At 51.8% G+C, this 12,271-nt stretch overlaps 3 protein-coding genes and 1 non-coding gene across 4 annotated transcripts; 1 reads left to right on the forward strand and 3 right to left on the reverse strand.

The window, feature by feature from the left end:
* Nucleotides 1-951: 951 nt before the first annotated feature.
* Nucleotides 952-1,669, reverse strand: SMAC4_01004 (uncharacterized protein; the record flags this gene model as incomplete). The annotated part of the gene is made up of 2 exons (XM_003350065.1): nt 952-1,152; nt 1,238-1,669. The coding sequence occupies 2 exons, from the start codon at nt 1,667-1,669 to the stop codon at nt 952-954; spliced, it is 633 nt and encodes a 210-aa protein (XP_003350113.1).
* Nucleotides 1,670-4,563: 2,894 nt separating this feature from the next.
* SMAC4_01005 (uncharacterized protein) lies at nt 4,564-8,112 on the forward strand (the record flags this gene model as incomplete). Its single annotated transcript, XM_066089527.1, has 7 exons — nt 4,564-4,828; nt 4,885-4,924; nt 4,979-5,112; nt 5,254-5,499; nt 5,552-6,089; nt 6,143-6,245; nt 6,299-8,112. The coding sequence occupies 7 exons, from the start codon at nt 4,564-4,566 to the stop codon at nt 7,940-7,942; spliced, it is 2,970 nt and encodes a 989-aa protein (XP_065946568.1). The 3' UTR covers nt 7,943-8,112.
* A 373-nt stretch (nt 8,113-8,485) lies between these two features.
* On the reverse strand, nt 8,486-10,273 carry SMAC4_01006 (uncharacterized protein). The gene has a single exon (XM_003350067.3). The coding sequence runs from the start codon at nt 10,100-10,102 to the stop codon at nt 8,663-8,665; it is 1,440 nt and encodes a 479-aa protein (XP_003350115.3). The 5' UTR covers nt 10,103-10,273; the 3' UTR covers nt 8,486-8,662.
* A 451-nt stretch (nt 10,274-10,724) lies between these two features.
* Nucleotides 10,725-10,798, reverse strand: SMAC4_13513. The gene has a single exon. It is a non-coding gene; the product is annotated as a tRNA-Val (tRNA).
* Nucleotides 10,799-12,271: the final 1,473 nt, after the last annotated feature.

Raw genomic sequence — 12,271 nt, forward strand, 5'->3', positions numbered from 1 at the left:
ACTCCTCGTATCAAGCAAGTACTTGGAGATACTCCTTTGTGTAGAATAGAGTTGGCGTGTAGGATATATTGTTGAATCCGCTCGTAATTTGAGAGGTGAAAGAGCTCTGGCCCTTGACCCGTGGTTTCGGGAGATTGACCATTCGTTGGCTGGTAGAGGTAGGTGGCCGCATATGCACCATGTTGAAGATTCGGTTATCACCCTGACGACGACGTGTGTAGTGTTCAAATAAGACAACTACATCGTGGTTTTTCTCTGCGTGTATGGCACAGGAGAACCTAAACCACGAAAAAGAACATCAATAATAAGGTACCCCCTTTTCCTTCTTTTTCGAACGACAACGCTTCGTGTGCGCGAGCGTCTTCCCAGCCCTCAACCATAGTTTTGACAAGCAGAGAGAAAAGCTAAAAGATTAAGCATACAGTCGTCTTAACCACCCAAATCCTTTCCCCATGTACGCAAATTTTGGAGCAGGTCATGATCAAAACCGATCACGAACGACGAGAAGCAAAAAAAAAAAAAAAAAAAAAAAAAAAAAAAAAAAAAAAAAAAAAAAAAGCAAAAGGAAAAGTGAAAAGTGAAAAGTGAAAAGGAGGTGGCCCTCCGGGGGGTGTGTGTAACAAAAGCGTGGGCTTCATCCTTTTCTCTTTCTCTAGAACACCGATCATCAAAGCAAACCCGAAAGCTGAACCAGAACTTAACCCAAGACCGAAACCAAGCCCCCATGCTGGATAACAGAACCATACGTAGTGAGGGAGAAAGACAAAAACAAGAATCGCCAAAGTATAAAATAGCACATGAGCAAACGAAAAAAATCATTGTAAAAAGACGAGAGAGATAAGATCAACATAGAAGAACTAAAGTCGTGTCAGGAGTTGGTGTGAGCGAGAGCCCACTCACTCGTGGGGATTTCCACCACATCCTGTAGGTCTCATTAGTTTCCCCCAGAAACTAAGAGGAGGAGGAAGAGGAGTTGGAGCCAGACGATGGTTGTGAGATTGACAGCAAATCCTTGTAAAAAAACGTCTCGCTCTTCTTGAGGCTGCCTTGAGAAACGACGGCTTTGCTGAACTGAGGCACCTGGCCGAACTCGATGTAGCCGAATTTCTTGAAGGCGGCTTCGGCGGCGGAGTTTGTTTCGGTGTTTACGCGCTATTTTTTTGATCCATGTCAGTTCTTTATCCTCTTGTTTAAGTGTTCAAATGCTAGCGAGAAGTGAGTATCGACAATAACTCACCAGCAGAGTCCTCCCCCTCCTAGCGGCCTCGTACTCCAACGCGTCCACCAACGCCTTCGCGCCCCCCTGGCGTCTAAACTTCTGATTTACGAGCAGAGTATCGATCTTCCCCCTAAACGAGCCCGTCTCCGTGTCGGACAACTTCAACATCGCCAAGCCTCTCAGGTCGTTGCCCACCGGTTTGCTGCCGGGAGGAGTCTCGGGCAAAAGCAGGACGATGACCCGGGTGCCCCGATTAGACTCGGCGATCCTCTCCCTCCACCACCCCAACAGTTTTCCGTTCTCGAGCGGCGGGAGAAAGGGCCCGATCATTCGGTCCATGGTCATGCATGAGGCATGGAGGGCGGCAATCCAGGGAACGAGGTGACCGTGTTGTTCCGGAGAGAAGACGTAGGTCATCGATGGGGAGATGGGGAGCGTTGAGTGGTCCATGGCGGGTGGTGGCTGAGAGCGAGTGCTTTGTAGACGCTGGTGTTTGACAACGCTATGTTACTGCAACGAGCTGGGGATGTACAAGCTTTTTTTCGATATCATGTCCTTGTGTTGAGGACAAGTTCACAAGGTCAGAGTTGGTCGTATGTCGGTTTCTTGAACCAAGAGGAAGTGGCAGTGACGAGCTAAAAGTACTTGAGCCGGTCAGTCTCGGTCAACTATAGCGAGATTTTCCAGGTGTAAAAGGTACAATGGCCGAACCGAGAAGGAGAAAAAGAAATGTCTCAGCGGGAAAATGTGGGAGGGGGTGAGGTGATCAAGTTGATGGGAAAAGTGTGGGTGAAAGATTGAGGGTTAAAAGGGGGCATTATGAATTCATGAGTGATAAACCACACGGGGCCTGGAGCTTGTCAGTGATGAAATGCTAACCTTGGCCTCAAACAGGAAATATTGTACGCCAATTCCAGTGCTTCCCTGCGTGGACAAGTATGTGCCCTTTCCTCCTCCTTTCAACTTTACCTCGGATCAGGGAAGGGAATATACCCGGTGTGCGCAGACGGTGACGGCGGTTGTAGCCAGCAAGGAGCCTTGACCGGACAGACGGGAGGAACCAGGAAAAAGTCACGCTTCCCCGTTCCGAATTCCAAAGAGGTGAAGGAGTGGTGTGGGTGGGTGGAAGGGTGATGGAGGTGCAGTAGACGAGTGACCGAGGTGATGATGGTTGTTTGAGAAAGATTCAGGAACAGTGATCACACACCAAGAAGGAAAATGCCAAGAACAGTAACTACTTTACCTTTTTGAGACGCGGCGTGAATGACAGAGCCTAAAGCTTTTGAAAGGTCAAAGGCCTTTGCTCACCGTTAACGAATGTTTTGTACCTGATGTTTTTCTGTCCCGATTTCAAGGCAGAAACGGGACATGGAAATTTCGAAAGCGATGATACCTCTAGTGAAACAGATTGTACTGTACCTGCGCCTATAATCAGCTGCAAAGGACTGCAGGTAATCATTTTTCCGCCACAGCGGTAGTGGCAGCAATGGCCAGGCACGCGTTCACGGGCAGGGCAGTGGAGAGTGGGAATTTGCTTACGTTACGTTACACTTGCTTCTCACGCGTTTGAAGGCTGAATTGTGCCTTTGATATTCTAGAAATTCCACCACTTTAGTGTCCTGTGGAAAGGAAGAAGGCAAAGCATGAAATTGGCTGAAGTGATCGGATGATTGTCCGCGAGATGAATTGAAGAGAGAGAATGTCCCGCCGGTTAGTATGGTCTGAAAGAAATACACCATTTGCACAGAAGTCAGGGACAGCTGCCACAATTTCCAAGTGGAAGTTTCATCACGTTGTGAACGGGAGTGGGAAGAACAAAACGGCGGGGCTTCCCCACGGATTCCAGCTAAAGACCCCCTGTAAAAGTTGAGCTTCAAGGGGCAGTCACCTACGCCACAGCACGCTTTGTTAGTGCGGGGGTCCGTTCTTCTCGTCAAATTCCAGGGGGAAATATCCCACTCACCAACGGCACTTTCCTCCATCTTCAATCGATCCTTCCACTCAGATGTTCTGTGAACTCCAAGCCATCAGCAGAAAAGATTTCCAAGCCCCATCCTCATTTTGATTGTGAAACTCATTCACGATTATACCCATCTCTTCAGCTCATACGCTTGCTTTCGTCCGAACTGTGCTATTCATTTGCTTTGCTCTCATGACCCCTTCGTCTTCAGCGCTTCCATGCAGCACAACTCATATTTCGCGATCCATATACTTTGGCTTCGCGAAAAGCATGATAATACCAGATTTGTCGATATTTATGGCCTTTACGTCTCCTCATCCGGGAGGCTCCAGGGTGGCCACGTTTTTGGCCCCGGGACAGTGCGTCGACCTCGGCAGACGGCAGAGCTTCTTTTGCAAGGCGGGGTGGATGGAAGCCCTCCACCTTGAGCAACGAATACCCTGATCGACACTGCCACCCATTGTGGACGTACAACGTTCGGAAGCCGGGACTGCCCTTGAAGAGGTCGCCCCAGAAACGAATCTAGAAATGCCTCTTATACAACACCGGATGTTGAAAAGAATTATCACCGCGATGCACCTCATCGTCATCACCACGGGCCGTCAGGGACTTTGTTCGGTGACATCGTGCCAACATCAGAACAACCAATGAGGAGACGAGGACAGCGATCGCGATGCAGTCTTCCCCTTTCAGAAAGATGGGATGATGGGCCTAAACTCCATCCCATCAGCCCTACCAATGCCTGTGGTCCACTCTGACACAGGGCAGCTGAACTCAGCAACTTTGACGGCCCTGAATCGGTTGGCCTCATGGGATCCCTCGGTTCGCTTGCCTCTTGGCTGGCTGGAAACAGTGTCACTGAGGACCTCTGTACGTAAGCCCGTCGTCGTAAACACTGCTTCGCTTCAGCTTCTAATTGGTCTCATAGAGCGGCGGCCAGCGTGCCCACCAACGAGCGGGGACTGGGCCAGGCACGCTTGTTGGGTGGCTGGCCATTAACAAACATTTAAAAGCTATTGTGTCATACCACATCGCGCCCGGATTCATCTCTTCAGTCTCCGTTTCATCTTAAGCTCCCTGACACACGCAGCTGACTGAGCACACTTTAGTGTCCACTCTGCGGCTCTGTCACTGATTCAGCTCTTTCGCCAGTGAATGTGACGGACCCCTCTTCAGTCTTCTGCCACCACTCGATAATTCGTCTTGTACGACAACGTCTCACACAAACGGCCGCCTGCTAGAAGCCAGGCGCCTCTATCTAGATAGGTACGACAGCAGCGAGATTTGCCAGAGTGCGCCCCGCACTTACCGCCATTTTTCAACCTCCGACCATCCAAATCACCCATCACCATCACTCACACACCGGCTCAACGATATCTCCACCATGGGCTTCCTGCGTGATAAGCTCAAGCAGAAGCTTGAGGAGGTTACGGCAGGTGTAGGAGGACTGCTCAATCAGGGTGATAACGACAACACTGCCGCCAACTACCAATATCCGGAAGCCGGAGACGATGAAGTCCCCGAAACCTCCTACCCTCACCAGTATGGCGCCAACCGCTTCGGATCCTTCGCACCTGAATCCTCAGGCGATGTGAAGTGGTACGTCGATGGAGCCTCCTACTTCTGGGCCGTCTCCATCGCCCTCGAGCGTAAGCCACAGCCGTCTTGCCATGTTGGTCGGTCCATCAGCTAATCACTGTCACAGAGGCCAAGGAGAGCATCTACATCCTTGATTGGTGGTTGAGGTATGTCTTTCTGGCTCCTTTGCTGGTCGGACGATTGACTAACTAATTGGACAGTCCCGAGTTGTATCTGCGCCGCCCCCCTGCAAAGAATGAGCAGTACCGGCTTGACCGGATGCTGCGCAACGCTGCAGAGCGCGGTGTAAAGGTCCACATCATCGTGTACAAGGAGGTTGAGCAGGCTTTGACTCGTAAGTCCTCAATCAGTCGGTTTATAGTGCGTTTCCACAGCTAACAAACATCACTATAGTCAATTCTCGGGTATGGATGCTGTATCCGCTGGAAACCATGACTAAAACTGACCATGCGGTTCTTTTAGCACACGAGGAAAGCTTTGGAAGGTCTGCACAAGAACATCCAGGTCTTTAGACATCCTGATCACATTCCAAGAGGCAGAGATGTCCTTGCCGATCTCCGGTCCAAGGTGCAGATGGGCACATTCAGCTTGGCTAAGCTCCCGCAGAATACCCTGACCGCATTGTACGGAACCAAGGATGACGTTACCCTGTTCTGGGCCCATCACGAGAAGCTGTGCGTTGTTGACAGGAAGCTCGCATTCATGGGAGGCTTGGATATGTGTAAGTCTTTCTAGTCACTATTTGCCAATGAAGTAGCCTAACAATCGAACAGGCTTCGGAAGATGGGACACGAACAGTCACCCAATCGCCGATGCTCATCCCAGCAACCTCAACGACATCATTTTCCCCGGTCAGGATTACAACAATGCTCGTGTTTACGACTTCGAGGATGTCAGCAACTGGGAGCAAAACAAGCTCGACCGCACCAAGAACTCTAGAATGGGCTGGTCTGATATTAGCATCAGTCTGCAAGGCCATATCGTGGACAACCTAGTTGATCACTTCATTGACCGCTGGGCCTTCATCTGGAACGAAAAGTACAAGGAGAAGGACCCCGGAAAGTACGCCCTTATCAGTGCGAACGCTCCCCAGCAAGAGCAAAGCCGCGATCGCGGATACGGAGAGAGCCGTGATCGTGGATATGGAGACCAACCTCCCTATCCTGATTTTGGTGAATTCGAAACCCCTTTCCATCTGCGCCAGCATGCTCGCCGTTTCTTGGGAGACACCGACGACGAGGACCACCATGACGATCACAGACGCTCGAGCGAGCGTCCTAGACGTAGAATGAAGGTTCAAGTTGTCCGAAGGTAAGTTGAATCGCTTCTCCCTCTTCGTGTCCTGTAGAAGCTAACAAGAATAGTTGCTCTCAATGGTCGGGTGGTCATGACACGGAAAAGTCCATTGCGAATGCCTACATTGAGATCATCAACAACGCCAAGCACTTCATCTACATTGAGAACCAGGTACGTCAGATGGTTTCCTTCTTCGCTCCCCTATGGCTACTAACTCGTTTCAGTTCTTCATCACCGCTACGTCCTCCGCTCATAAGCCGGTTGAAAACATGATCGGCAAGGCCATCGTCGACCGTATCATCCGAGCCCATCGCGCCGGCGAGAAGTTCGTCATCTTCGTCATGATGCCTGCCGTTCCTGCTTTCGCTGGCGACCTCAAGTCTGATGGCGCTCTCGGCACTCGTGCTATCATGGAATTCCAGTACTTCAGCATCAACAGAGGTGGTAACAGCATTATCGAGTGTCTGCTGAGGGAGGGTATTGAGAACCCAGCGGATTACATCCGATTCTACAACTTGCGCAACTACGACCGTATTAACACGAGTGAGGCTATGGCTCAGGCTGCTAAGGATGCTGGAGTCAGCTACGAAGGCGCCCGTAAGGATTACGACGACAAGTTCGAGCGCTCTATTGACGACGATCGGAACCAATATGAGAGCAGCCGCGATCCATATGAGAGAAACAGAGGCGGATACGAGGGCGAAAGGGGTTACGGTGGTGAGCGGGGCTACGGTGGTGAGCGGGGCTACGGTGGTGAGCGGGGCTACGGTGGTGAACGGGGCTATGGTGGTGAACGGGGCTATGAGGGCGGCAGAGGTGGATACGAACGGGGCTATGATGACCACAGACCCGAGCGTGAATACGGTGATCGGTACGACGGTGGTCGTGGTGACGACGAGTACGGACGCAGACACAGCGGCTACGGAGGTGGGCACTGCGACGAGAACTACCGTCCGGGCAGCAGACCCGACAGCCGCTACGAAGGAAGCCAGGGAGGACGCCAACACAGCCAATACGAGCGCTACCAGGAAGCCGCCAGCAAGATCACCGACAACACCTGGGACACCATCTCCTCCTGCTACATGCTGAACGGGCCCGATTTGCACAGCGTTCCGTGGAATGGCTCTCCCGAATCTGAGATCGACGCCTTCGTCTGCGAAGAGCTTTACATCCACTCCAAGGTTCTCATCGCCGACGACCGCGTCGTCATCTGCGGTTCCGCCAACCTTAACGACCGCTCGCAGATGGGTGACCACGACTCCGAGATCGCCGTCATCATCCAGGACAAGAACCGTGTCGACTCCTTCATGAACGGGTCACCTTACCGCGCTTCCGCCTTCGCCGCTTCCCTGCGTCGCTACCTCTTCCGCAAGCACCTCGGCCTCATCCCTGATCAGCGCTGGGACGCCGCCAACAACAACTGGACCCCCGTCAACCAGCACTCCGTCAACGAATACGACTGGGGCTCGCACGCCGATCAGCTCGTGGAAGACCCCCTCTCCGACGACTTCCTTGCGCTCTGGTACAAGACCGCCAAAGCCAACACCAAGATTTTCCGCAAGGTGTTCCACGCCGTCCCCGACGACACGGTGCGCACATGGGATGACTATGACAAGTTCTTTAGCGAGAAGTTCGTGCTTCCCGGAACGGAGGCTAAGCTGGCCGAGGAAGGGTACAAGAATGGTAAGGTGGACTACGGACACGTGGTCAAGGACGAGTTCCCTGGAGGCGTGGAGGAGGTTAAGGAGTGGCTGGGTAGAGTCCGTGGAACGCTCGTGGAGATGCCGTTGGACTTCTTGATTGATGTGGATGATCTGGCGAAGGAGGGGTTGTCGTTTAATAACTTGACGAATAAGCTTTATACCTAAGTGTGGGATGGGATGGGTGAATGGATGGATGGATGGCCGTTGGACAACGAGGGTTGGGAATGTGAATGGAAGAAAATACGGATGAATGATGACAGGGTAGAAGTTGAAAGTCGAACATGATGTTAATGCAGCGATTTACGAAAAAAGTGAAATGCGAATGAGTCACAAATATCTGGTTAACCGAGCTATACGAGGGAAGTGATGATGACACTACGCAGATGTTGTTCTCTACGCTATGAAGCAGTGAAGACCCGCGAATATAAGCATACTGCAGGCGCGAGGACCCGTTTCATGTGGCCTAACTTCGATAAAAGGTAGCCACTTCCCGTTCTGAACCAAGAACATCCGTCCCTGCTGCGTAGCAGAGCCACCAACAGCAACTGAATACGGCAGGATAAGAGGGAGGGGTCGACGGATTGGAAAAGAGAGCGGAGTGCTTGTTACAACTGGATGGAGGAAGTGCAAAGAAGGGCTGGCGAAGGCTCTTTCTGACTGATTTCTCGAGAGAAATTGTGGCAGATAATGAAAAGAGATCAGAATGCACAAAGTTTTATATGATGGTCAATATCATGCCGTGACTCTATCATGTGAGTGGCATTGTAACAACACCGACGACCACTTACGGATGCATCCTTCCACTCGGCCTACCCTGGGTATCATAACTCCTCTTCGTCCCTTCTGGTCTTCCCACCCTTAACTTTTTTCGTATACTAGTCCCACTCACTTCTTCTCCCCCGCCTTCTTCTCCTTCCACTCCTTGATCCAGCCCTCCGCCTTCGCACCCTTGGGCACCACAAACACTCTAACCAACTCATCCACCACCTCTGTCTTCCCACTACTCAACACCCTCAACAGGCTCGCCTTCTGCGGCACCTTGATCAACCCGCCCGTCACGCTCTCCATATAACACTCCACCTTATCCGGCCTGTTGTATTCTTCGTCCTCATCCCATGGCATATCCGGCAGGATATACTCCAAGTGCTGCCCCACGCTTTCCGTCTCCCTAAACTCCTTGATGAAATCGCTCTCCAGCTTCAGCGGGTACAGCAACATAACCGGGAAGGACAGCTCCGACTGAGGGTCGAGCGGGTCGGGAACAAGCTGGATGCAGGCATCCTCCATCGAGGGCGGGTCGTTGGTCGCGCGGGTCTTGATACCGCGGGCCTCGAGCGCGGCCTTTTTGAGCGTCTTCTTGCGCCGCTCTTTTTCCAGGCGCGCCTCCTCCGCTCGCTGCTTACGGGTGATTTCCTCGTTCTTGGCGATCAGGTCGCGGGCCAAGGTTTTGAGGGCGGCGTTGTTGGGATCGATCTCGAGACCGCGCGCACACGCGTCGTCGGCCTCGGCGATCTTGGAAACGGACAGCAGAGCGCGGCCGGAGCGGTACAGCGCCTTGAGGTTGGACGGGTTGAGGCGGAGCGCGGCGGCGCAGTCGAGCGTGCAGGAGCGGTAGTTGGCGAGCGAGAGGTGGCAGGCGGCGCGGTTGCAGTAGAGGGTTTCGAGCAGGGAAGCTTCCTGCTTGATGGTCTCTTCTTCACTTAGCTCGTCTTCCTTCTTCTCCTCCTCTTCAGCAGGCTTGTGAGGTATAGGCATCTCAGCCTGGACATTCTCCAGATCCGCCTCCATCTTCGCCTTGGCATCACCCCCGGCCGCCGCCTTGCGCTTCTCCTCTTCCTTCTTCCGCTCCTCCTCCTCGACCTTCGCCTTGAACGCCGGATCCCGCCTCTCCCTGTCGGCCTTGACCAAGACCGCGATGCCCTTACCGTAAAACTCCTTGGCGTCCTTCCACTGCTTGGCCTTGAAGCACTCGTTTCCTTGCTCCTTGAAGTTCTGCGCGTTCTCGAGCGGGGTGCCCTCGTACGCCAGCGCCTGCAGCGCCGCGAGCTCCTCGTTGTCTTCGTCGGCCGGGAGAGAGGTCATGAAGAGCGGGTGCTTGTTCATCTCCTTGAATGTCTCCTCGACCGTCATGGGCTTTCCGTCGGCCTTGGCAGCGGCGGCGGCGAGCGCGCCGGCTGGTAGGTTGCCGAAGATGGCGGAAAGGTCGGCGCCCGGTGGAGGAGGGGCGGGACCGATGATGGCCGGAGCCTCCGCCGATGGCTCGGAGGCGCCACCATTTTCGGCGGAGATGTTGAGGGACTCGGCGGATTTTGTGACGTCCTCCATGGTAGGCTGCTGGTTGTGTTTGTCGAAGATGATGTTGTTGAGTTGTTCAATTTTGTTCAAGTGAGACTCACGCTCGCTCGCTCACCCAGTTTGTCGAATTGGAGTTTGTCGTGGGTGAATGTCGAAAATGACGTAAAGCTTCAAAATAACTCAAAGTCGTGACTAGCAGTGCTCAAACAATGCACAAAGTCGTGTATATAGCTTCACGGATGCCTCAAGCTCTCGATCTAAAGAAATACCAAAAACTCTAAATGAAATTTGATTAAGTGGCACCCTCCAAGTGCTCAGTGACATTCTTCGGGCTTCTTTCTGGACTTCTGCTCCGGGAAACTTTTAAGTGGGGCCCAGTGGAAACATTTTTCCCGCATGCGGGGCCGGCTCCGGTGGTGTGGGGCAAAACGGCCCGGAGCTTGCGGGGGCAGGGCAGCAGATCGGGGCCGGTACACGTACATAAAAAGTAGCAATGATAGGATAGGTTCCATTTTGTGCTGCTGCTGTAGTTGATGAGCTCGAAAAAAAAAAAAAAAAGGAGAAGAAGAACCACGCAAGAAGGCGGAGTGAAAGAAACAAAAAGATTTCGTATGGATGGCACCGCAAAATGCGAAAAAAAATATTTTAACTTTGATCCGACTGAGGCTCGATCTCAGGACCTTCAGTGTGTTAGACTGACGTGATAACCAACTACACCATCGGACCGTGTTATTGTTAAGGAAAATATCAGCTGCATATGCTTATGAGGGTAAAGTTACATTTTCACTGTTCGAGTTCTTCTTTCCGTAATGCCTTCTCACTCCAAGCTTTTATGGTGATCAGGACAGGTGAAAAATGTCCACAGACATGTTTTGTTTCGAGATTTCCATCTTCTCTCTTGACCAGGTTTCTCGTATGTCTAAAGTTAATAGCATGTTCGTCTCAGAAAGTGCACTGTATCCCGCAGCTAAAACGTTCCAGTGTGAGTTGTTGTGAGGGACGGGTGATGGCAACCATGAGTGAATGCTAAACAATTTGTTTTTCGGGTTTTCCATAGCTGCTTGGGTGATACCTAACTGTTACCAGGCAAGTCAGATAGGCCCTAAATGCATCAAGATAATTTGAGAGCCTAGCGTTTCTCCTCCCAAATTCAACGGACCCTGAAGCCTTAAACATGCCACAAGTTGTAACGAAGAAGGAAAGGGTCAAACCAGCCACAAACGTGCTGATGGCCCTGTGTGTATCCGTGATAACGTGCTTAGCGAATCCGTCTATGTCTTCAGTTGACCCATCTGAACTGATCAGCGACTGCCAACCTACCTGTGATGGCGTCTATCCAAGGTGAAAGAAGAGCACCACAGAACATACTGAGCTCAACCTGTATCATTTTTGGGTTCATGCAACTTCACATTGCGAAGTTTGCACCCCCACGACACCCTGACGCCCAGACTATCCTCTTCCTCAAAATAAGTTCCTATTCACGAAGGGATAGTGGTATCACCATTCACCCTATCTTCCGGAGAAATGATCCATCCGTCAGGAGAGGGAGGGAGGGAGGGAGGGAGAGAGAGAGAGATCCCACCATGAGACAACAAGAACATCCACGAGTGATGACCAGTTCACCTTGTTTGCGCCGTACAGTCTTCCTTCTTCGACGCAACACCCGTTTCCGACGCATCCCGTCCTGGTGAGCTGGCGACTGGTTTCTTGGTTCTTTTCTTCTTTTGTGTCAATGTCCCCAAGCGATCAGTGTATGATCAGTGAGCTGTCGTTGTCGCCCAACAAGTCACGTCGATGAGGACAGTTGTGTTTCTGTGATGGTGACCAGGTATTCAGGAGACGATGATCGGTCCGTCCAATCTGTTTGTCTCAAGCATTGACGCCTTCGTCATGATCAGTTTCGCTGTGCGTTGTTTCAAAGAGCCTAGGGCTCTGAAGGTAAGCTGAAGGGATTGAAATCGGCCAGAGATAAGGTAGCTCTTCAAGTTGACTTTGAAAACGATGATATAGAAATGAATGGAAAAGAACATCGTTCAATGCCGGGTATGCTACCCTCATTAGGTCTCGCTTGAAGACATATATTTTCTCCTTATGTAGAGTATGGTCTCACCAGAAAGGGAAGGAGGTACTTCTTGGCTGAGCTTGCTGATGTCGTAACGACCACTGTTGTTTGCCTGCTCGGGATGGCAGGTGTGGTAG

The sequence above is a fragment of the Sordaria macrospora genome, chromosome 3 (assembly GCF_033870435.1).
Source record: "Sordaria macrospora chromosome 3, complete sequence".
Taxonomy (NCBI): domain Eukaryota; kingdom Fungi; phylum Ascomycota; class Sordariomycetes; order Sordariales; family Sordariaceae; genus Sordaria; species Sordaria macrospora.

Coding starts and splice junctions, on each gene's coding strand:
- SMAC4_01006 (XM_003350067.3), bottom strand. CDS start 10,102: ATGGAGGACGTCACAAAATCCGCCGAGTCCCTCAACATCTCCGCCGAA.